Source organism: Mesoplodon densirostris, chromosome 14 (genome assembly GCF_025265405.1).
Source record: "Mesoplodon densirostris isolate mMesDen1 chromosome 14, mMesDen1 primary haplotype, whole genome shotgun sequence".
Classification (NCBI taxonomy): Eukaryota; Metazoa; Chordata; class Mammalia; order Artiodactyla; family Ziphiidae; genus Mesoplodon; species Mesoplodon densirostris.
The window spans coordinates 26,820,256-26,846,257 of record NC_082674.1 but is presented as its reverse complement, the minus strand read 5'-3'; the positions used below and the strand labels follow the sequence as shown (position 1 = coordinate 26,846,257).

Below are 26,002 nucleotides of genomic sequence, written 5' to 3'. Positions count from 1 at the left end.
TAGTATGAGTCAAAAGACTGTCAGGAAAAAGAGGAACATTAAAGTGGGGCAAAATTGAAGACTAATAAAGAGATTCTTGACATCGGTACATAGGAACTCTGCTGCGGTCTGGGAAAACCACAGTGAGAATAGTATCCTGGGAGTGCAAAAATAAGGACCTGGCAGAGAGCTCCTCATGACAGGGGCTGCAAATAAACACCCCGACCTCTCTCCCGCTCCACCCGCCAATCTCCTGAAGGAAAAGGGAGCTCACTGATGCCTCTAGGGGTGCAGAGCAGGCTGGATTTCCAGCACAGGCAACTATTAAACTCTGTATTTTGACTGTTGCAGAACACTTGTGCATCTGGCTTTTTCTTTAATTCCACAGGAAGAAAAAAATTCAAGGAGCTGTTAATCCAAGTAAATTGAGATAACCCGGGGAATTGGCAAGAGATAAATGAACTCAAACATGTGTCAGATGGAAAAGCTACCTCTTCAATTACAATAAAAACTATGTTCCTTAAGTTTAAAATTCGGTTTTGACTTTATCTTCCCTGTAAGGTGATTTAAACCCTTACAGCTCCTATTTTTAATCCTAAACCACACATTTGTTATAGTTTGCAGAAGGGGTCCAGCACATTCTAAGGCATGCAGGCCTTCACTTCAGTGCTCACCACCAAAAAAAAAAAAGAAAAAAAAATTAGCTCTTTATAAACTGAGTGGCCGAACCCACATCAACTCCATCCTTGCATCTCACTCCATACAAGCTGTGCTTCCTTCAGGCCACCATGGAGGCATTCTGTTTCTGGCTAAACTCTTCTCAGCACTCTGATCTAAATCACTAGGCAAGAAAAATAGAGTTATTTGTAAGTTTGTCAAATGTTTCAGGCCTCTAGTATTCTGATCAAGCTTGTCAGGCCGACCACACATCACCACACAATATATTACTAAACTTGTATAAAATCATCCTTTGATTTAAAGTGGAAAGTGGAGCCAAAAAAGTACAAAAGGGAACACACTGTACATACTGGGAAATCATAGTAAATATTTTCAGAATAAAACATACTAAAGATAGCTTAATTCCATTTACACTTCTAAAATCATTCTCCTAAAAGGGCTTTATATTAGACAGGATAATAGCATTTTAGGGCTGTAAAAGATCTTGAACATTTACTCCTTAAACTCCTCCTTTTCCAGATGAAAAATTTAAGACTTAAAAATGAGTCTTGTCCAAATGGCAGGACCAGGACTAGAACTCAGGTCTCCCAGAAGATTCACAATTAATATCAGCTATAGATAACACTGTAATTAAACACCTAACTTGGTAAGTGGAAATCCCAGTTTTTAAAAAATCTACCACAACAAACCAATTCAAAATTGGGCAAAAGAGGGCTTCCCTGGTGGTGCAGTGGTTGAGAGTCCACCTGCTGATGCAGGGGACACGGGTTCGTGCCCCGGTCCGGGAAGACCCCACATGCCACGGAGCAGCTAGGCCCGTGAGCCATGGCCACTGAGCCTGCGTGTCCGGAGCCTGTGCTCCGCAACGGTAGAGGCCACAACAGTGAGAGGCCCGCGTACTGCAAAAAAAAAAAAAAAAAGAAAAAAAAATTGTGCAAAGGACTAGAATAAATATTTCTCCAAAGAAGATATGCAAAAGGGTGATAAGCCCATGAGAAGAGGTTCAACATCATTAGTAATTAGGGAATCACAAATCAAAACCACAATGAGATGGACATATATACACTACCAAACGTAACATAGATAGCTAGTGGGAAGCAGCATAGCACAGGGAGATCAGCTCGGTGCTTTGTGACCACCTAGAGGGGTGGGATAGGGAGGGTGGGAGATGCAAGAGGGAAGAGATATGGGGACATGTGTATAACTGATTCACTTTGTTATAAAGCAGAAACTGACACACCATTGTAAAGCAATTATACTCTAATAAAGATGTTAAAAAAAAACAGTATTTAAGAATACTCACGGTAAATAAAAATTTGTAATGCCCCCAAATCTTACAGTTCAAATGAGAAAGTTTCTTCATAAATGGAGCAGTTCTAAAAATTTACATGACAACACCAATAAAGAGTTGTAAAGATGAACAATACTTTACATGTTGTCAATAATCAAGTATAATTTTTATCACCCTGGTAAAGAAAGGACTTAATTATGTTTCTCTTTTCTCTGTAGAAAATGATATTGCAGAATTGCTGTCACAAATCATGCAACCAAAATGTAGGTTAAAAGGTATTTCAGAGGTGTGTTGAGCATTTAAATAATAAAAAATAGTGTGTTATTTTTCTGGGAAAAAAAAACCCACAATGAGATACTACTTCACATCCACTAGGATCCTATTACCAAAGGGGGGAAAAAAAGGAAGTACTGGTGAGGACACGGAGAAATTAGAACCCTAGTGCGCTGCTAGTAGAAATGTGAAATGGTGCTGCCACTGTGGAAAACAGTTTGACAATTCCTCAAAAAGTAAACAGAATTACCATATGATCCAGCAATTCCATTTCTAGATATAGACCTCAAAGAAATGAAAGCTGGGCTTCCAACAGCACTTGTACACCCGTGTTCATAGCAGTCTTTTTCACAGTAGATGGAAACAACTTAAACGTCTGCCAACAGATGAATGAATAAACAAAAGGTAGCATATACATACAACGGAGAATTATTCAGCCTTAAAAAAGGAATTTTGACACACACCACAACGTAGAGGAATCTTGAAAACATTACACAAAGTGAAATAAGCCAGACACAAAAAGACAAATGTTGTATGATTCCACTTATATAAAATACATAGAATAGGCAAATTTATAGGGACAGAAAATAGAACAGAGGTTATCAGGGACCAAGGAGGGAGAGGGATGGGGAGTTATTGTTGACTGGGTATTGAGTCTCTGCAAAAATGAAAAGTTCTGGAAATGGAGAGTGGTCATGGCTGTACATCATTGTCAATGTACTCAATGCCTCTGGAGTATACACTTAAAAATGGTTAAAATGGTAAATGTTATATTTTACCACAACTAAAGAAAAGATACAACAGAAAAAAATCAGCCACGTGAATTATATGTTTGGGGTCTTATGAAGATAAGCAATAAAATATATCACCGCTATATTGACGGAATTAAGAACAGGCATTTCATTCAAGTGAAAAAGCACCAAAGAATCAACTGTGAAAATTCCAAGTTTCCTGGGCAAGATGACCAACACATAACAGAAAACTGCTATAGGAGGTTATAGGCAGGTGAAGGCCATGTCTTTACTTGCTCCCTAGTGCTCTTGATCCGTCCAGTGCTCTTGAAAAAAGTGATATATACTTCATTGTCCAGCTAACCTAGAGTGTTTGGGCCATGGAAGTTTTTCTTTTTTCAACAAGTTAAATAATATGTCAGACTTTTAATGCTTGGATAGTTTTTTCTTTCAAACTTGGCAACACGACCCTTCAAAAGGCATGTGTAAAGACATTTGGGTTACAAATAACAAACCTGTACCCTCCCAAGGTGCTGTGTTTATTTGAACATGTGATGATGCTATCGTTCAAATAAACACACTTGGCTTTCTTTCCTTTCCCAACAGCCATAGCACAGGCACTTTGCAAACGGGTATCCACAGTAGCAATGGTTAGTGTTGAAAAGTGGTTTCTATTATACAATCACTTCTGAGATGTGCTTTTTTTAAAAAAATGCCTCCTGTGCTAAGTGTTTTCCCATTTGTTATTTCTTCAGTTTCTAAAGAATCCTCATAATAAAGGCCAATCAATCCTACTTGTTGAGTCATCCTGAGATATCCCAAACCATCTCGATCCCTGCACCCTCTAAAATCCAACGAGATCTCATATAAACAGTCAAATGCAAATGAAGCCTACAGAAGCCAGGGTCCAGTTTATTAGGGAACACACGTATGAGGAGGGCTGAAAGAGCTGTCAGTTTGAGGCCCAGAATCATCACAAACAGAATACATTTGTGTCAAAATGCTGGAGGTTTTACCTAGAGAACTACCTGGAGATTTAAGAGGGAGGGTTCTCCAGGGACCCAGACAAAATTACCAGAGTGTGGGTTCAAGATGTTGTCCAATGGGGAAAAAGGCAATGCTTACAGCAGAGCTTCTTAACTTTGGCACTGTTGACGTTTGCAGCCAATAATTCTTCATTGTTGTGGGACTATCCTACGCACTGTAGGCTACTTAGTGGCATTTCTGGTCTCTACCCATTACATGCCAGGATACCTCCCCCTCCCAGTTTGGACAACCAAAACCGTCTCGTAACCCCGTCAAATGTCTCTCCTGGGAAGCCAAACTTCTCCTGGTGGAGAACCATTAGACAAACTCAACTTTCCCCTTCCTATCCGCATTATGGGTGTGAACCAGGTATTTCAGAGGAAGAAAGGAAACCGAGGGAGCCCCCAGCTAAGGCTATGACTACTGCATGTACCTAAAATAAGAGGATCTCAGAGACAAAGACACAGAACCCATGTGTCGGTAGACGACACTGGAAAGAGGAAGAGGCCACACTGAAGGAAATACGGCGGGCTTTTGGTGGCACAAAGAAACGGGAGTTTCAGCTCTACTGTCCCAGCTAATAAATTCATGTGGACCACTGTCCACTAATTCAACTTCTCTACAGTGTTGGAAGTGCTCTCAAGCACCATGATCATAAGTCAAAATCCAGGCACTGTGGATAGGAAAGTTCAGAATAGAGATCTTATGTTATCAGAAAGGACGATGACAGGTTTAGTCAACTTGATATCATTCAAGTGCATCTTCTCTTAAAGACCAGCCTAAAATACTTTCAAAATGTTTAATGCTCCCAATGATTGTCCCACCTCCCCACCATAAACATCTTTACACAGGTGAATTCACTCCTCCCTCCAGAGGCTTCATTAAGTCACCGCCAATCTCTAACAAAATGGACAACTGGCTACAATGCTGCTTCTGTGAGCGATGAAAACTCCCATTCGAAATGATCAAAAAGGACAAAAATGGCACACCCAGTGGGGACATGCAGAGCAAGATAGGCTGTAAAGACACTGGAGGCCTCCAACTTGAGCCCTGTCCACAGCCGCCTGGGATATGTCAGCTTGACTCAGCACTGACTTCTCATAAAGGCTTGTTATTTGTGAATGAAGATGAAAGGAACCATTCACCAGCCACCACCAAATGTTAGGTTTTCTTGTCTTAGATTTTGTCTTGAGGGAAGAGGGAACAGGACCTGATTTAAATCAGACCCTGACTTAGCCGCTGTGATTGCTGCATACCCAAATATTCAAACTCAGCCACCATTGGAGATCAGATTTCAAATAACCAGCTAAAATAGAGCCCAGAACTCTTGAATCCCAACCCAGTTTCTAGGATAGACTATTAGGCAAATTGGGCACTATTAGTCCCTGGTGCAGTATGTTTCTAAGAGTTAATTTCCTTAAATGAGATCCCTCAGAATTCTAAGGTTTTCAAGTAACTGCCAGGTAAAAAGAAGAAATACTTCTTCTGGCAGAAAATGGTCTATAATATGATGAAGTTTGACAGAAGGGAAATGATAATTACTGTATGAATAGCACAGTCAGGAGTCTTTTACCAAATAAGGTTATGATTTCTGCAATGAGTGTATTTCAATGAAAGAATATTTTCAGCCTGAAGAGCCTAGCTTCTTTTTCAAAAATGGTAGAATAGAGTAAATTTTGTTTAATGCTAATGCATCTATTTATCAAGTACACAACTTTGGCATGAACATTATTTTTTTCTTTTCCATATAGCATGATGGTTTTCCGGGCACATTATAGGACTCTCAGATGTTCCTAATTACCCTGTGTGTACACCCAATAAAACAGCTGGCTCAAGATGTTATTAATACCACAAGAAGATCCAAAGGACTCATAAATCACCCTTCCTTTAGAAAGGGACAATGCAGTGGCAAAAAGTGACATATTTTAATCTTGCTAAGTAGACTTAAGTATGTTCTAGTGCACTTTCCTAATTTGCCAGGAAAAGGGCAGTGGTCTGCTTTCCTCACTGCAAAGGATTTTAATGTCAAGTTTCCCTTTTACCTCTTCTAGGGAAAATTTGATGAAAATCAGGCTGAGTTTTTGTACTAGGAAAGCTTAGAAAGTCCCCATAATCCAGAACAAATTTTTATTGAATCTGATGGGCATCTGAAGTTTGGTCTCAGAGTGAAAAAATCTCTCATTACTGCATAAAGTTCTTTCTTTTTTTCCACCAAATCTTACAAAAAGCCAACACTGCAGTCACGCCAATTTTTCAGTAATTATTGCATGAGTCTAAATTCAAGATAATAGAGTCAAGCAGTAAGCCATTCCTTAAACCCATACCCTTTAACTCAACAGAAAATTGAGTTTTAATAAGTGCATCAGTGAGAGCATTACATTAAATTGGCAATAGAAGGGCATCTGGCTCATCTCATTTTCTTTGTGATATAACTTTGGGAAATAAATCACAAACAAACTTCCTCACTAACTTCATCCTTCCCCATTTGGTAGTTATTTTATTTTCCTGGACTGCATAGGCTGAAGAGGACTGTGTGGCTGCCCTCAAAAACATTTTCACATCATCTGTGATGTTAGTTCCAAGAGGTTTTTCCAACAATATACAAATTCATTATTCCTCCTCCACTTGGAAAAATTATATATACCTGAATATGACAAGCTGGTACAAATGTTCGACTTTTAGACAACAGATGCAAAACTGAGCCCAACTCATAAGCCAATAAATGCTGCAGGTATATACTGTATCACATAAATATGACTTCAATATCTATTTTAAGTCCAGCAGCATCTTTAATTTGACTCCAACCTAGGAGTCCAGGGGTAAATGACACAAACGACCGCCAAGTGAACAGCACAAAGCAGGATCAATTGTTATAATCCTACATCTCTGGGGATGCCCCATCTCTTCAAGATGATTACTTTTCCTCCTGACCATAGCTTTTGATTCCAAAGCTTGCTACGTTGTTTGAATGCTCTCACCCTTGCCAGCAGGCTTGGCAACATGCAAGAGCCTCCTGGGTAAGCAAGTGAACCCCTCAAGGAGGTGGTACATGATCCGAGGCAGAGGTGGGCACAGTGCTAGTAGGTTGTCTCCGCCATGTGATGATGGTAACTGACAATACTTTGTGGGTAGTCTAACCCGCCCAGAGCGAGCCTACATGTAAGTAAAGAGCCTTCTGCGCACTAGTGGAGTTGGTACTAGTAGAGTGCCAACATGAAGGAGTACTAGAAACATCCTCCTGTGTCTTTCTTGATGCTACTGTGCTATAGGGATCAGGAAACAAAGGAACCACCGTCTCTGTGTGACACAGGTAGCACACCCTATCCAGGAAAGGGAAGTACTCTCCCCCAGTTCACAGGAGGTAGGGTTTGCTACTTAAGAGCAGGATTGGTTATTTTCAGAAGTAGAGAAAGATCTTCAAGGCAATCAAGGGACCCACATACACCACCAGCCTGCTGCTTCTCGTGAGCCCCAGAACAGTTCTACAGGAAGGTCAAGGCATTATCAGATTCATTTTACCAGCATGGAATCAAAGAGGTTCAATCACCAGCCCAGGGTCTTGGGAGCAGTCAGTAATATACCTGAGCTAGACCACCGAGTGTCAACAGGCATGGTAATGACTAGAGGCAAAATAGGAAAAAAAAAAAAAAATAGCACAGACAGAAGTGTTTGAAATAGAACTTGAGGTTGTTCCTTAAAAGACTGTCAGTATTTAGATAGACGCAGGATGGGAAGCAGGAATGCCGTGCAGTGGGAAACTGTACTAAAGGTATGGAAATCTAACTGCACTTTGCCCTGAGTAGAAAGAACACTGCAGTCAGTGTTAAAAATGTAAAATCCAAACTCCAAGCACAGTGTTACAAAGGTGCCCTTTTTCATGCATCTTGCAGATACTGGAATGTGTTCTCTCCTGTGACCCCAAGCCCTGTAGAGACTTCTCAGATGATTATTCTGCTCCTGTGATTTCAGTTGCCCAAGAAGTCCCGAAAAAGCTGTGCTGGGTAGGTGTGTACATGCCACCCTCACGTGGGCACCTGCAGAGACAATGTACTCTGTCAACCAGAATGAGTTAAGCATCTCCCAAGTGAGGTACTACACCAGCGCTGGGGACACCAGCGTGAAGCAGACAGGGCCCTGTCCCCAGTCTGGAGCTCAGTGGAAGAAATAGGCATGGCAACAAGTAAGGGAAGTGAGGCTCTGTAGCCTGAGTGGTGCTTGGCTGACTCTTGCAGAAGCAGTGGGTGATGCCCAGGCAGACTGGGTGAGGGAGCACACCCCCCAGGCAGAGGCATCAGTGTGAACAGAGGCACAGAAGGCTTGGAGCACTGGGGGACCTTGGCACCCCTAGAGGCTCAGTTTGGCAGAAGCAGAGAGAAAGGGGCACAGCCAGGGGGCCAGGCGGCAGCTGATCCTGGAGGGGCCCCGTGTGCTATGCTAAGCAGTCTGGAGTTTTCCAAAGATCATTCCACATGCTCAAGCTGACAGACTAGGAAAGAACACATGCTTTGTGACATTGTGTTGCAGACTCCAAGGAATTTTGAAAGGTCATTTATCCTAGGCTAGCCTAGCAAGACTCCTTTAAGAAGTCCCATCCACCCCCATGATACAGGCCAGACATAGCTTAAAAGCAGCAATCGATCACACATGACTTTCTCACAGAGCCAGCAGACTGCTGAACCCTCTTTTACCTAAGGTATTTTTTTTTAAACTGTTATGACTACAGACATACTTTCTATACTACCCACTCTGATGCCCCCACTTTCCTGGCTTCAGGAATCTGCATCTTCAATCAAATAGCACCCCATTTTCTCCCAATTTTGGCTTTTAGGGTCAACCTATTGCTCTTCCTTGGTCCGACCAACCCCTGGAACTACCTTTCCATGAAGCTCCCTTCCACTCACTACCCTCCCCCTAACACACACACACACACACCCCTCATAAACAGAATGGATTTTATTTCCCTTACTTAAAAGCTCCAGCCAAAAATCATGTCATCTGTCTTTTACAAAATAATGTTGAAGAAAGAAGTGACACAGCTTTTTTGGTAATTTGTTTCTACATCTAAGACCCTATCCTTTTTTTTTATTATAAATAACCAAGATTCCTTTTGCAATAATTCCAGGACCATTTTTCCACCCAGGGGACAAGACTTGCTTGGCTCTCTCCTCTGTACATGAGGCTCTTTATCTAAAGATATTATTAAATATGATTCCCTGATACCATACACATCACTAAAACCTAACCCAAAATGACATTTGGAAGAGTATGAATAAATGCTTCTCACACCAGCCTTTGGAGAGGCTCTACAGTTTAAATAAAATAACAAACACAGTCACAGAGTTAGATTATTAAGTGTGTGATGTTCCCTCCAAGAGCTCATCACTCACACTTCATTTAAGTCTCTGCTTACGTAGCATCTAACCAGAGAGCCCTTCCTAACATGCCCGAAATAGTGATCCATACCTCCCACCAACACTCCCCATGATCTTCCCTCTCTCAACTTTTTATTTCTTCATGACATCTATCACTACCTGACATTATATCATATATAATGTTTCTGACAGTATATTTTTGATAGTATACATCTGACAGTAATGTACACTCTTTTGTCGTTTTTAAAAATTTTGGTCGAATACATGTGATGTAAAATTTACCATCTTAACCATTTCTAGGTGTACAGTTCAGTAGTGTTAAGTATTATATATTCATATACTCTCTCGAATGTTACCTTCAAAACTGAAATTCGGTACTCATGAAATAATTCCTTATTTCCCCCCTTCCACCAACACCAGCAAGTACCATTCTCTTTCTCTAAGAATCTGACTATTCTAGATATTTCATAAGTGGAATCAGAGTATTTGTCTTCTTGTGACTGGCTCATTTCACTCAACATAATGTCCTAAAGGTTCATATATTATTGATATATAGCCACATGTTTTTAACATAGCAGAAGAGCAAGGACTTTGCCTATTTTATTCATTGCTATATATTCCTAAAGCTTAAACCAATTCCTGGCACATAGTAGGTGCTCAGTAAGTATATGTTAGATGAATAACGTTCCCAATACCTGCCTTTTAAGGGTGCTTCACAACTTAAATAAAGGCAGTGCTCAACATTATGACATTTACTCAGTATTAGAAGATAATTTTATGAGGCTAAATATATTTTGGAGTAGTTGCACAAGTTCGTAAGCACTCTAACTTGCCCAAATGAAAGGCAACCATTTTCTTAGTATTGTATTGGCTAATCTTTAAAAAACATAAAACCTGTACAATGTGTTAAGGGGAAACTATATGCACCAGTTCAAAGAGTGACATGTTGCCTTTCACTGGTTTCTGTGCTGGATAAACACCAAGGGATCCAAACAATGATAAGAAGGTGAAGGACTCAGTGTCTGAACTAAGCCGCTCCCCAAAAAGTGTCAATGCTTCTCCCGACTGAGCAGTGATGTTGGTTTATTTAATGCCTCATTGAGAGTGAATTTTTTTCCATCCTCATGAGGAGAACCTACCTAATGAGTGTAGCATCAAGGACGCTTCCATTCCACCCCAAAACACCGTAGTATTGAGTTGGCTTTCTGACATACGTGGGGAGATTCCCAGTGTAGGGCAGCAAAGGAACCTCACAATAGGTGAAAGCAGCCAGAGGTTGTCATCATTACCATGGGCTGTTCAGAGCTTATTTAGACGATTAGATCACTAGTTTCCTGCCTAAAAAACTGAGAAACCTTCCCTCTCTCTTTTTCAGAATGATAAATATCAATGTCCCCTTTTCAGAGAACTTCTTCAGTAAGTTCTGAAAGAGTAAAAGCCATATTCCTAAGCTTGAAATTCAAGGTGCTCCACAGCCGTGCCCCAGACTTGCCATCCAGGATGACTGCCTTTCATGCCTTCACCAGTAAATGCAACTCCTCTCAATTTCCACAAACCACCTGTGCCTGCAAGTCTCCATGCCTCATTCAAATGGGTAAATTCTTCCTTCCCTTATCAACTTTACCTCTCCCTTCCCATCCATCTTTATTTTGGAACGTATCATTGGGTCAAGTTGCACTGCCCCCATCAGTCTGCTGTCAGACAACCTACTCCTACTGTGAGCCAACATGTTTAGCAGCTGGGGAGAGCACAAAGAACTGAACAGAAAAGTCCCATGCCATCCCTTCTCTCTCAAAGTATTTCCCCTCAGCTAGAAGTGGTATCTCCTCTTCTGAGGTCCTGCTATGAGCTTTCTACCTTAAATGAGGGTTATTTACATACACTCCTCATCTCCTCCTCAAAGCATAAGCTCTTCAAGGGCAGCTTTACGATTTTCTTGTCCTGGAAAATCTAGCACAATGTTGTCTACATAATCACTTAACACATGGTCACAGGAGGCAACACAGGAAGAGAAGAGGTTTTTAGACTCTGGAATAAGAAAACCTGACAACGTCACCTTTGATCAAACCACTAAAGCCTTGGTACTCACATCTATAAAATATGGATACTACCATTTACGTCTCTCAGGGGAAGCAAGCACCAAGTGAAATAACATGGGATCATAGTTTTTAAATTCTCAAATACTTTTTATCAGTATTCAATTGGTGCTAATGGAACATGAGTCCCTCATAACTCCTCAGAGAAAAGCAGCATCACATAAACCAAATGTGTTAGCTTAGCAGTTGTGATTGTCTTTCAATCTCTCTCTCTACAAGTAAGATAGGCCAAGCAACAGTATTATTTTATTTGAAATATTCTACTTGTGGCAACAGAGAATTCCTATGTTCTTCTTAATAGAGAAACTTATAACTCTATAAGCAACAACTTAAAAGTCCCAGGAGGTCATCTTCATTATAACCCCCATGAAATGCAAAGAAGCCATTAAAACTGGGGATATGTTTCCATTTCGTAAAAAGGCAAAGGCAGGAAAGTGCAAGGAGGCAAAGGTCAAAATGCCAAAACAAAAGTGGTATTTAGAGTTTGCTTTACAGAAAATTCCCCTTAATGTAAATATTCTGTTATATCATGTCAGCATCACATTCACAAAAATGAGTTTATCTTAGAATCTCAGAGTACTTCCCTTGGACATCATCTTCATTCAGGCCTCACTTTTAGAGTCACATTAAGTAGAAGTTAAGGTTATTTCTCCCACTGAATTCCCAGGAAAAGAGAGTACATGCTTCCTTGTCACAAGAAATGCACCTGCCTCTCACATCTGACCAGCCCAGACTCATAGTCACCATAGACCAGAAAGAAAAAACAGGAGCAACACAAAAAAGGGAGGAAGGAACCTATGTCACCCCTGTGCCTACTAAACCCACCACCTACCTATTATCACCTGCACTGTGTGGATGAGTGACCTGAACCTGGAAAGGACAGTGAGCCAGGTAAGCACCACATCACAATAGGTGAAAGCATCTATGGACATGATGCCAATGGACATGAAGAAGCCAATGGACTTGACCAATGGACATGAAGAAGCCAGCATTCAAACCCAGGGCTATTTGACTCCCGGTTGCTAATTCTCTGTTATACCATCCGGCCTTCCCAGAAAACCCAACTCCCTCAGGTTCTTCCTTTACTTGTCCCTCCTACACATCACAGTCAGACCCCAGAGAGTTAAAGAGGACACAAGGAGACCTGGGCTCTAGTCCCAGCTAACTGAATTGCTGTGTAATGAAGGGAGACTCACTTAAGCCAGTGTACCTCAGTTTCCTTGTCCAAAAAAATGGTAACAATAATATCCATTCTACCTCTTTCAAAATAACTGGACATCACCATGGAAATGTTAAAAATTATTTCTGCTCTTCTGATCATCAAAATGGATTATTTAATTAAGGTGCCTTAACTATGAAATCTATATGGCTTTTCCCTGTATTATTTTGACTCCTTGGGGCAGGGGTCAGCAAACGCTGGCACTGGAGTCAAATTCAGCCCACTGACTGTTTTTGTAATGCAGCCACACCCTTCCTGCACCTACCATCTCTGGCTGTTGTCACGCTACCACACAGGGTTGAGTGCTTGTGACGCACACTGTATGGGCTGCAAAGTCTAAAATATTTACTCTCTGGACCCTTAAAGTTTGTCAGTCCCCACCTTTTAGTAGCCTTAAATATCAGAGGCTAAAGAGTAGCTGACAAGTTACAATACATTTTGAATTGTCCTCAAACTACTGTTTTCCATGTAACACATCTTATTTGTCAAAAGATTTAACATATTGTGAATATAGTGAGAAAAAATCAATTAGAAAACCACTTCCTGTAAGTAATAAAATTATACTAAACCAGTAAATCCCCAGAAGATATCTTACATGCCTAAAAATGAATTTTGAAATTCTCTGTATTTCTAGAGAATCATAATCTCTAAATTCTACAAAATTACCATCTTCAGTAAAATAATTTTTAAAACTTGTCTGTCAGATTACCCTATATTTGAATTGAAGTACAGAAGAGAAATAGCTCAGGATATAAATGAAACAATTCCCATGATTTCCAATTTGAAACTAGTCATTACTATGCCCTCTCCCTTTTACTATTATTTTTAAAAATTAAACTACTTTGCCAATGCTTTTGTGGCAGAGTTTTAGTGCCAGTTTTGAGATTTTTTTAGTAAATAGTTGTGTTCCATTTTGTATTTTGAATAGGCTGTGTGTATCCTGTTCCTAAACATCTGCTCTAATGCCAGAGAGGAAAATGTGCAGCATGCTTTAACAAGTAGACTTCCTCTGCTTCTCAAAGCCTTCAAATATTTAGTTTTGAAGTGAATACACTGTAAGCCAAAAAATTACCACCCACCCAATTGCTTTGTCATTCCTACTGTAAAGGTTTATGAAAAATGCCAAAAGGAAGAGGAGCAGACATTATCGATGATGATGGAGGAAGAAAAGCAATGAGACTAAGGAAGGCAATCAAGGAAAGTAAAAATGGGAATAAGCCATTTAGCCCGTAATAACCTAATTGGGAATTGCTTTTTCTCTTCCTTGTCTATAGCTCTGTAAAATAGCTGAAAAACAATTTTGCTTATTACTGATAAAAAGTCCTAGGATTTTAGAGATGGACTGAATTTTAGACATCACTAAATAGAAGCCATTTATTTTATGGATGAGAAACACTAAGGTCCAGAAATATTAACTGTCGCACCCTGTGGATTAGCTAGTTACTGGCAGGACCAGGACCAGAATCTAGTTTCCTGATCATCAGTTTAACACACTTCCCATTAGACTCAGCTCTCTGTCCTGCTAAAGCATAATGTGCCATTTGGCACCTAACAGTTAAATTCTTTTAAAAAATATGCCTGAAGTACCCCTATCATAGCCAGGAAATTAACAACACCCCTTTAAATAGTATCTATGGGCACATGTTTTTTTCCAAGTATAGACTATGAAGAGCAGTGCTTTGACCTCAAAAGAAACTGGAGTCACAGTAAAACAGGAGGATAATCAAAGAGCTAATAAGGACTTCAAACTGCCTCCTTGTATTTTGTCTCGATGGAAATCAGTTTGAAACAGACACCCCCTGCCACCCCCTAGACACATGCTCTCAAGACTAAACAGCAATATTCCATAAAAAGACCAGATCTAGCCAGTGTTATTGTCTGTCTGACATTCGGGTTATTCTTGTGAGTAACTCATAAAGTATCATGGGTGTCTGTGATTATTTGAGTACACATGGCAAACCATAATTGGTCAAAAAATAATAAAAGACATTTTTCCGTGACAAAAATACCATATTGCATGACAACATGGCAGTGTGACAGCATTCAGTGGTCCGCAATACTTTCTCCATTTCCAAAGTAGTAAAAAAGAAACAAGAATTTTAAAGCAAAAAGCCTTTTTGCAGTAACTACCACAGTTCATATTTAAATTATGAAAGATTACAAGGCTTTAAGTGCTGACAGTAATCCACTAGCATATCTTCCCCCAAATCCATGTCCTATATCAACTTATAATTTAGCCTTTTGATACACAGCAGAAACGTGGCAAAAGATGCAAGTCTGTATCCCTTTCTACAACTGAAATACAGATTTTTGACAATTTTTAGAAACTTTTTAGAACCTGGCTATGTATGACATACAAGTTTAAACTTAATCACTACCATCCCAATTTTATAACATGATTCAAATCTAACATAAATTCTACTTATCACTGAGCAGATAAAATTTGAAATGGATCCCTGCAAGCTGTACATTAGGGTCTTAATCTAAAGCCTCTTGCTTTCTGTCCTACTGATACCTCCCCATCACCACAAGGCTGTACACATGATAAACAATTAGGGGCAATACTCTCCTTGCCATCTCTCTCAGAAACCAAATACCAAGTGAAACATTATTCCGAAAGTAATTTAAAGGATCTCGTGAAAGCAGCCTATGCGTACTCATAGACAGAAACCCATTCAAGCAGAGAGCAGGGTGAATGGAGGGGGTGTCTAAATGCTACGATCTCAAACTCTAGTCGGTAAGGACAGTTAGAACTCACCCACTCGGAAGTTCGTGGCTGTCAGGGTGTCGGCAGCGTGACCGTTCTCACTAATAAGAGTGGTGGTGTTCCCCTTCTCACAGCTGTTCTGACAGCTGCCCTTGGTGCAGGTCACTTTACAGATGCTCGGAGTAAAGACCACCTTGATGCGGCCAGTGTGGTTACTCACTAGGAGTGGAGGCAGGGAGAAAAAGAACAACAAACACATCAGCTTAGTATCCATGAACTTGCCTTGGAAGGTTATAAAAAAAAAAAGGAAAAAGAGAAAGGAAAGGAGGGAGAGGGGGAAAGAGAGAGCCCACAACCCGACAGGTTAAGGAAAGAGGGAAGCCTTTAGTGCTCGCTGCTCTGTATCCAGTGGTGTCTCTGAAACAGGAGTAGGAAGCTTAGCAAACAGAACTCTGGGATGCACTCCAAAACCACATTTGAAGTCGAGTCACTGGAGTGGGATTACTAACCACAATGCTGCACTTTATTCACGGGCAGACAAAGAGCAGTACGGAGGGCACGACAGATGAAAGAGCCAGCCCTGACAGGCAGATGTAATGCACAGAGGTTGGCTGTGCACCTAGTGGTGAATAAACTCTTGTGTCCTCGACTTGCATACTTTCCCTGTTCCTCCACTTATTAAGTCACTATTTGCAGCCCGACCCCTGGAAATGTTTTAGGCATGCAGCATGTCTGAAAACATCTGTCTCAAATCTCCTGGCACTCCCAGCTGAAGTGATCAAATCCTGTGACGCAGCTGCAGGAGCCCAGTGCTTTTTCACAACTCCGGGCACTCCTTCTCCATATAAATTTATGCAACCTATATTTTGTTTTACTGTGAACAGGGTCCATCTAAGAAAGGGAGGCCAAGGCCCCGGGCTAAAGGATTGCCTCGGTTAAAATGCCACCCTGGAGGTCTCACTGCGGCTCCTCACAAGCCACCTAAAGGAGGTATTTCTTTCATGCATACAGCCCTCTTTTAAAAACCAGTTGCTGTCACCTGTTACACAGCAGAGGCGGCACAATATCACATAATGGACACTCGTCTTCAAGTCAGATTCTGGGTGGTCATCCTGGCTCAGCCATGCTATGACTCTGGACCTGTCATTTCACCTTTTCTCCAAAACATGAGAGAATTAGAAATGATGTTTTCCAGCCAGTTTTAACTTTCAATGTTTATCAGGGGTCAGCAAGCAACGGCCCTGGGATCAAATCTGGCCCACTGCCTACTTTTGTAAGTAAAGTTTTATTGGGACACAGCCACTCGTGCATTTACATACTGTCTAGGGATGCTTTTGTGCAGTAACAACAGAGTTGCACAGAGATGGGATGGCCTCGTCCAGGATTGCCACTTGCAGCCAGGCCCCAATATAAACTCAGGCAAAGCACAATACAGAAACCCTATTTTGACATCCACATTTGTGAAATGCCCCCAGCCAGGTCCTTCTGCTTCCCAGGAGCCTAGGCAGAAAGCAAAAATGGTAGCAGCAGCTCAAGACAGCGGAAGACACATGATTCATCTTTGAAGCTTTAAGGCTGATTGGAAGCAGTGCCCTTCCTGTGGTCACTGTGTTACTGCAGTGGGCAAAGGAAAGCCTGCCTTTGGGTCAGCCTATCTTCTACCATCCCCTGCCCAACAGAAGAGATTCTCCCCCTTTATATTGCTTTGGTTTGACCAGCATTGTGTTTTCAGAAAATCATCCAAGAAGCCTCTAAAGGCCCACAATAAAATAAACTGTGGTCAAATCTGAGCTTGGAAACAAAAACCTTAACCAAAGGAGCCGTTAGAATTTCAAGGTTGGAATGGCACATCAAAGGTTTTCTGACAACTTTTATTTGAACATCGCTAGTGACAGGGAGCTCATTACCCGCTAAGATGGCACATTCTAGTTATGGGCAGTCCCTAACAAGTGCTATTCTTAAGCTGAAGTTATGTCCTCACAGTCAGCTGCACCCATTAATCCTAATTCACCTCCCCACATTCTCACAATCTAATGCCTCTTCCACCTGACAGCCCTTCAATTCCTCACAGACAGTACCACAGAAGCCAAGAAAGCTGAAGTTACAAGGGACCTGAAGAGATCCACTTGGGTTGGCCCTCTCGCTTAAAAGAAAATGATTCTTCTGGAGCAGAAATACCCTCAGCTCTTTTCAAGTGGTTTTCCAAGACTGTTTCTCATTCACCCGTGGTTCTAATGCAGGAGATCAAGAAACATAGTCTGGGGTGGGAAGATATCCTAGTGGCCAACCAGGTCTTCCAGCCCCTTGCAAGACGGCATCCAGAAACTTTTTCCACAAACAGCCAAATAGTAAATATTTTAGAGTTGTAGGCCTAAAGGACTCTGTTGCAACTATTCAACTCTGCTGCGGTAGCAGGAAAGCAGACTGTCAAAATCAGTATGTCAATGAATGAGTGTGGCTATGTCCCAATAAAACTTTATTTAAAGACACACAGTTTTCAAACCAGTGCTTTAAATGTTTTCAGGACATTTAAAATTTCTCTAGGACTATACCTCATAAATTAAAAAAACTATAATGGAATGCTGATTCTACAACAGACAAAACTCACCTAGTTTGATTTTTTTTTTTTACAGTAGAAGAAAAAAAAAATCAGCTTACTCTAAGTTGTCAGACCAAGCTTACAAATATCTTGAGAATACTGTGTGTGTGTAAGTGTGTGAAGCCCAAGACAAAAAAGAGACAACATCGTCCCACTTCAAAAGAATATAAACTTCTATTTTTTTTTCTGGCCCTTGGAACAATAATGAAGTTGGAAATGGTGTGCCAACTATTTTGTCTTCTCTGGCATTAACTTTCAGTACCAGCAGCTGCCATGCAGATGCTCATACCATCACCTAAATTATGCTCACTTCAGCGAACTGAGACATCCAAAGAAAGCAAGCCCTTCATCATTATGCCCATGTTACCTCCCAGCTATAGTAGTCACTTTATAGGCACTTGAGATTCTCTGGGCTTATTGTTTTTAAAAAACTTAGTATGTTTCTTTGCCCAAAAAAATTCTTTTTGGCCTGGAATCATCTGTATTTTCAAGAGGCAGAGACAGTTTCATATGACTTAATTCTGATTTTTATAATGTTCACATCTTCTTGGAAGCAGAAAATATATTTTATTTCATATTTCCCCCCTCGTGTTTTATAAGCATTCTGCTATAAAGTAATCTAATTCTAAAAGAGACCCTTATACTCTCAGATGATCCTCTTGTGTCTATAGGAAGCATTTGTAATACTTCTCCATTATTATTAGTTAAGTTTTCCACAAGCTCAAAGTCAGCATTGAAAAACTTACCTGTTTGACACTAGATTGTCATCCACAGCTCTGAGAGGATGTCCGTAAACATTAAATGCATTAGATAATATTCTCTCCTGTGTTTGCTCCTTTAAAATCATTTCCATTACTTTAAAATCATTTCCACATTATCTAGGGTATTGTGTAAAGAGTTTAAGTTTTAAAGCACACAAAACTAACATACAGTGCTCTGAGTTTCAAATTCCTCAATGTGACAAGCTGAAGACAATACTACTCATCTCTCAAGAGTTCAGTGGGACTTCAGTGACAGTGGCCTTTCCTACACAGGCCATTTGCTGTTTAAGAGGCATCTTCCTCAAATGCCTTGAATAAATTAATACCTAAGGACCCCTAGTGCCTTCTGTAAAGTAGGTAACCCAATAAATGTGGAACCAAGTGACTCAAAGGATGACTGTCCAACCCCACAGAGATCGGGGCCCACAGGATGTTGGAGGCCATTCTGGTCCAAGAGCCTTGCTTCACCAGTGATGAGAGTGAAGCCCATGGGTCAAATCCGTGGAAGAAGATCATCCCTAGCTGCACCCATTGGCTGATTAAGAATTACAAATCTGAGAAGCCAAAGTCAGACGAGTCAGGAGTTAACAGGGCAACTGTTGGCACAGTTTTCTTGCTTGGTCCCTCTGACAAAAACATGTGAGTTACCCTGTAGGTAAATCAGCCCCAGAAATGTTAACCAGGCACTTTTAAACTTTGGGTTTTGGAGTCCTTGGCTAGAAACAGATTGCCTGGAGCCACACAGCACCTCCACTGGGCCTCCTAGTCAGTCAGTCAAGACACTCAAAAGTCAACATCCCGTCTGCAGCTTCTGCCAGACCCTGTGTGCATTCATACCTCCAAGAAGAGGTGCTGGCACGTGGGTTAAAACAAACCACAGACGTTCAGACTGAATGTCAAATGGGATGGAAGTGGAGCTGATACCCTCCCCAATATAAAAAGCTTTCATTTCTGCTTCCCAATCATTAACGACAGAGCAAAATTCAAAAATGTGAACACTGTTCTTGACAAAATGGACTTCAGCCTAGCTGCCATCTTTCGGTCATTAAACTAGGATGTGACCAAAAGCAAAGGCAGCTAAAGAAATAAATATAACAAGTTCAAGACTCACATCAGAGGTCATGAACAAAGAGTCTCGCCTCTGCATTCAACCAGAGTGCTGCGACAGCACATCAGCATGCATCCAACTTCAACAAGGGGAGGCCAGCCAGCACCAGCAGTATCCTCTGCGAAGGAGAAGCATCCTGCCCTGTTGACTGAGTGGGACTTCGGAGCCAATTCAGTACCCAGGTCACGTGGGAGAAAAACTGAGCTAACAGCTCATTCTCCCATTTTGCAATCCATTGCCTGCCGGGAGGCCAAGAATTCTTTGAAGGACAAATCATAAACGTATTAAATAATGCTTAGAATAACAAGACTTGATCGTTCAGCTCTCCAGCCTTGCTTAACTCCTCCAGGACTCTTAAAATAATGCCCACAGAATACTCTGTGCCTCCTAAAGGTGCTATGTAAATAGAAATCAGTATCAAATCTATTACTTCATCAGATTGCCCCAGTCATGGAAAATTCTCCAAGAGGGAAGGAAACTCAGAGATCTCTAGTTCTGCTGTGGGCACTTCCTCAGATCAGAATCTAGGGTTACTTTCCAGAACCACCTCTTGTAGTTTTTCCACATAGAACTAACTAAATGAAGAGGTAGAGAAAGAGTTTCTACACAGGTGATATAAAGTAAAACATCTGTGCTTCCTCCTCTTTTCCATGTTCCCTTAATATTCACTGAAGGAAACTGTATCACTTACTCATCTCTTGCAGATACATGTATGATTTCTTTCCTTTTTTATACATGTAAAGAGACAGGCCTATAGCGAGGCAAAGAAGGCGAGTATATTAAATCATTTAATACAAGAATACGTTTCTGGATATATTCTGAGTTTCTTGAAGAATTGCTTATTTCTCAAAAAGCAGGTACTAAACATAAGCCATGTTTAGAAATGTAACGGCAGTCCCCAAAATATTCATTTGGCAGAAATGCAGCAGATGATTAACTAGTTAACTCTCAAGTATGACTTCACTTATTATTTCATGGAGAAAATAGAAGCTACGAAGCCAGGCCTACCAACTTACCTGGATCTATAGTTGTCCTGCCTTCCTCCCGATGAAGGAGGTGGTTCTACCTAAGGCCAACCCTTCCACTAAAGCAATGCATCCCCTTCCTATCTTGCCGAAAGACTTCCTCCCCATTCATTTCCATCAGCAGGCAAACCCGCTGTACTGTGCCCCATCTGTCGAAAACACCTCTCCTCTCATGGTCCCCATTCCACCCTCTTGCAGCTGCCACTCTATTTCCCAGCTCTCCTTAAAGAAAAGCCCCTCAAAAGAGCTGCCCTACTGGCTGCCTCCACCACCTCCCCTCCCATTCTCTCTTGAACCCGCCACAGCCAAGCTTTTGCTGTCAACCCTTCACCAAAGCTGCCCTTGTGAAGGTCACCACTGGCCCCCATGTTGCCAAAACCAACAGTAAATCCTCTGGCTCCTTATGACTCAAACTTCCAGCCTATTTGACACAGAAGAACCACTCTGCTTTGTGCTCTTTTTTTTTTTTTTTTTTTTTTTTTTTTGTGGTACACGGGCCTCTCACTGTTGTGGCCTCTCCCGTTGCGGAGCACAGGATCCGGATGCGCAGGCTCAGCGGCCATGGCTCATGGGCCTAGCTGCTCCGCGGCATGTGGGATCCTCCCGGACCGTGGCACGAACCCGTGTCCCCTGCATCGGCAGGCAGACTCTCAACCACTGCGCCACCAGGGAAGCCCGCTACTCTTTCTTTACTTGGCTTCTAGGTTATCCTGTTCTCTCACGGTTCTCTCCTGCCTCGCTGGCCACTGCTCCTCATGACCCTGTCCAGAGGAAGCCCTAGAGCTCAGTCTTTGTAGCCTTTTCCTTTCCATACTGACTTCCCAGATGCTATTATCCTGTCTTATCTCATGGATTTAGATACATCTACAGATTTCTGTATAGAAAATGTTTAACTCTAGCCTGGACCCCCTCGACCTTGTATATGTGTATATGAGTAATGCAGACGTGTGTATTTGTGTGTGTCCAAGAATCCAGCTGTCCAGCTGCTTATGAGACTTTGCTAGGTAGGTGTCTAAGGTCTAGTGGCTGTCCCAAGAAAACATTCAAAATTAAGCTTTGATCCCTCTCTGTATCCACATCCAAACCTGTTCCTTTTCAAGTCTTCCCCCATCTCTGAAAATGGCAAGTCTATTCTTGACCCTTTTTTGGTCATCTGAGACTCAATACAACATGCAAACCCTGTTAACTCTATTTCCAGAGGGGACAACTTTTCACCACCTTCATGGCAAACACTGGTGCAATTCACTATCATCTTCTGTCTGGATTATTTCAACAGTCTCCCAGCTGGACTTCCTGCTTCCAACTTTGCCCTCCTACAGCTTTTTCCCACACGGCATTTGGTGCATCCTTTAATGTATGGCAGTCAGATCATGGCACTCCTCCCTTCAGTGGCTTCCCATCTCATTCAGAATACAAGCCAAAGGCCTCAGAAGGGCCTACTGGGCTCTCCACAAGCTGTGAGCTCCCCGACCTTGTCTCTTACACGTGTTCCCAAAGCACTCACTCTGGCCTCCTTGCTATTCCTCACATACTGGGCACATTCCTATCTCAGGGAACCTCCTGTTCCCTCTGCCTAGAATCCTCTTCCCCAGATATACATGGCTTCCTCCCTCACCTTCAAGACTTCACCAGAACGTCACATGATCAGGAGGTTTTTCCCGACTACCTGGCATAAAACTGCAACATCCCACACACATTGATTCCCTGTGTCCTGTTTTACGTTTCCTATTTATAAGTACACTTTATAGATTTAGCATTGGATTACTGTCATAAAAACACAGGCTCCATGAGGGCGGGAATGTGTCTGGTCACTACTAAATACTCAACATGTGTCTCATAGCAAGTGCTCAAGAAATAGCGAATGAATGAATAAACTTCACTGACAGAGAGCTAAAGAAATAATATTTATCTAAGGGATAACTGTCAGTAATTTTTTTAAAAAAAATAAAGAACACTTCTATGAAACCTGTAGCCTCAAAACATTTATTTTATGCTATATTTGTCAGAGAGAAATGTTTTAGTCATAAAAGCTTCAGATCAAGGGAAAGCACAAGTTGTTATTCAGGAAACCCTGCAATCATTACAAAACATTTTTCCCTAAAATCATTAAAACATTACCAAAAAATGGCCAATGATATAAAGTAAAAATTTTCAATTAAACATGCCAATGACAGAATAACTGAATAAACAGGAAACAAATTTCTCAAGCACTTTTTCAAAAGAAAAACAGACAATTACTTGCTCCCAAAATTCCACAATGTATTATGTAAAAATCAAATTGACACATAAGGGAAAACTTCCACTAATTTTATAAATAAAATTGATGATGATGTCTAAGGATTTTGGTTTTTTAATATATTTCTGATTTACTTAGTATTCATTCCCTTTGTTAGGCTAAGAACAGCTAGGAAATTAAAAACACTACTACCCAGATTCTTCGAGTCTGATGTGAATTGCCACTAAGCCATAAGATCCACCCAAAAAGAGAACTTTGGTTCCCAGCTCAGGGAGATTGGGAGAGAGACTATCCAGAAGTCCAGAAATAAAGATGGCAGATTTCACCCCAAATTTCCACCTATTTTAGGAGTTGGGTCTCATTTCCCATTTCACTAATTTAATCTTTGTTTTAGCCTGACTCGAGATTTAAGGACTAAGATTTTCACCTAGAATTGCACGTTTTCTCAACTTCAACCTTGCCCTGCCAGCCAGACTCCACTACCCCAGTAGGACTTTAAAAAGCACACCAGTAGGTGTGCTTTTTAAAAGTCCAGTAGGACTTTAAAAAGCACACCTTGAGACTATGGGATTGTTTTAATCTTTCCTTTTCCTCCCTGGAGTTTTCTCTCTTTAAATACCAAACCTAAGTTCTCTTCTCTAGAAATATAATAAAAGGTCCTATTTTTATCCCTGGAACAAAATCAAATACGTTTCAAGGTATAATATATTTTACAGTCAAAAGAAGCTAACTTTTACCCAATAAGTAGTTTACACACCCAGCAGGATCTGACCCAGTATATTTGGGGAAAGAAAATATAGTTGGTAATAAAAGTAGAGAACTAGCAAAACAAACGGGTGACTTTCTGACATTTTCATTTTCTGACCTTTTCTGTAAAATATTTTCCTTTAACATCATAGACCCTGAGGGGATTCAACCGACCAGGCATACTTCATGGGGTACCCTCCTCAGTTATGGTGTCCTACAACTGCAGCAGGCCACTGTCCCGTAGTGTTTTCTTCAACATGACTTTAAAAGCCCCCATCTAGAGCATGTGAAAATCTCTCCTCTGCTCATTCTTAATACCAGAGAGCCAGCCTCTCCAGAATGAACAGTGGTATTTGAGATGCTGTGATTGCAGAGTTGAAGAAACACAAGACTTAATGTGTTTTGTGTTTAAAAGTAATAAAGAATAATGGGAGGGAGCACAATATACTTTAAAAGTAATAAAGTAATAACTTTAAAAGTAATAAAGAATAACAGGAGCGAGCACAATATACCCACTTTCTCAATTCTGAATTGAGAGTGTAACTCACGGCCTGGATCTAGAATCCTGACATTTGTGGCAAGCACACTTGGCGAGGGTTAAATAAGTTTGCCCAGGGATTTTTAGAGGAGTTTTTTGGCATCATGGTTCAAGATGTTACTCTAAGAGTTCATCTCTCGAGGGATAAATACCATTGAAAAGATGCACTTTTTCACGTGAAAAGTCTCCACTTCCCTCAAAGAACCTATGTCAGCGTTCACCGCAGCGTAACTCTAGCTTCCACACTGTGGCCAGGGCAGCAGAAGAGGCTTAAGAGAAGGACTTCACCACTGTCTCTGAATCAAAAGAACAAGTTGCAGGGCAGTAAACACTTCCCTGTCTTCCATCTCTAACACTCATTCAATCTGGCCGGTTTGTGTGGGCTCCTTACAGAAGCAGTGGGCTACACACGCTTCACATGATTCGAATTTTCTATCCCTTAATTTTAGAACAGAATTAGGTTTTATTTATCCCCACATTTGTTGTTTTTCCAAAAAGAAGTCAATGGAGGCACTTGTTATCAGTCTATCACTCACCATTTCCATAAATAACGTGTTTGCTTGCACATGGAGAAGCAAGTCTGACTAAAATGATCCATATCTACTGGGCTGCGTGTGTACCAAGGAACAAATTTCATGACTTACTCACAAGTTTGATAGAGTAGGGGTCATTCCCCATGAGGGTCCCCAATTATCTCTACTATGTACTTGGAGAAATAGGATTCCATTTAGTCTATGTAGTTGTTAAAACAAATATTTCCAACAAAATCAAACTCCTTCAAAGGAAATGAAGACTCTTTCCCACCTACATCCAATCTAGCCTCAACTTCAGCAACCACACATACAGCCAGGGAATCAGCCGGGCAGAACTGCCCAACGATCCTCACTCACACGCCTGCTTCTTTCTCACAGTTTCCTCCCCGCCACCCCCCACCCCCCACCCCAGAAAACCTTTCCTCCTTTCTCTCCACCTTTCATCCCTTCACTCCCATCCACGATTCTCACCAACCTAGGCACGACCATACATTCCACTTTTTCTTGGCTCTTTGCACATACTTCTATTTATGTATGTTTCTCTCCTCCAACATTCCCTTGGCCTCAATCAAGCCAAAGAAAACAGTTTGTATTCTCATCCTCCTTTGCTATTTTTAACACACATCCCACCTGGTGATTCTCCCTTTTTGGGAATGGGAAAGAGTATGTGGCAAGAGGGGAGTGACGTGGGAAAGAACACAGTGGGAGGAAATGGACTCAGGCCGGGAATACAGGGGAAGACAGACAAAGCAAAGGGCAGAGAAGCGACTTTAACTCCAACAGCTAATACCTGGAAGTCACAAAAACATTAACAGAGTTGAATGCCACCAATGTTCTACTATTTCCACAAGGGGCTTGGAAATTTCCCTCTTATATTAAAGGCAGACACAAGGAAGAAAACGACCTGTTACACTTTACAAAACCTAAATTTGCTTGAAAGAAAAAGTCAAAAGACAGGATAGAGAGGGAAACCAAAACCTACTGTGCCCTGGACAGGCATTCTGAGTTACTGGAGCTGCCAGGCCAGGAGGAGATACAGTGATGTGCCTCTGAGAGATCCCAATTCTTTTGTGTAGGTAATGA

General features: G+C 41.2%; 1 protein-coding gene across 5 annotated transcripts in view; it reads right to left on the bottom strand.

Annotated features, from left to right (window-relative positions):
• Positions 1 to 26,002, bottom strand: part of LTBP1 (latent transforming growth factor beta binding protein 1) — a 430,385-nt gene that overhangs the window by 242,026 nt on the left and 162,357 nt on the right. For 3 of the 5 annotated variants that reach the window (XM_060117483.1, XM_060117484.1, XM_060117485.1), the window contains exon 5: positions 15,424 to 15,591. In XM_060117483.1, coding sequence (XP_059973466.1) covers positions 15,424 to 15,591 — 168 coding nt within the window. Of the gene's footprint in view, positions 1 to 15,423; positions 15,808 to 26,002 lie in introns of those variants that run through there. The other 2 variants (XM_060117486.1, XM_060117487.1) reach the window with 1 other exon arrangement.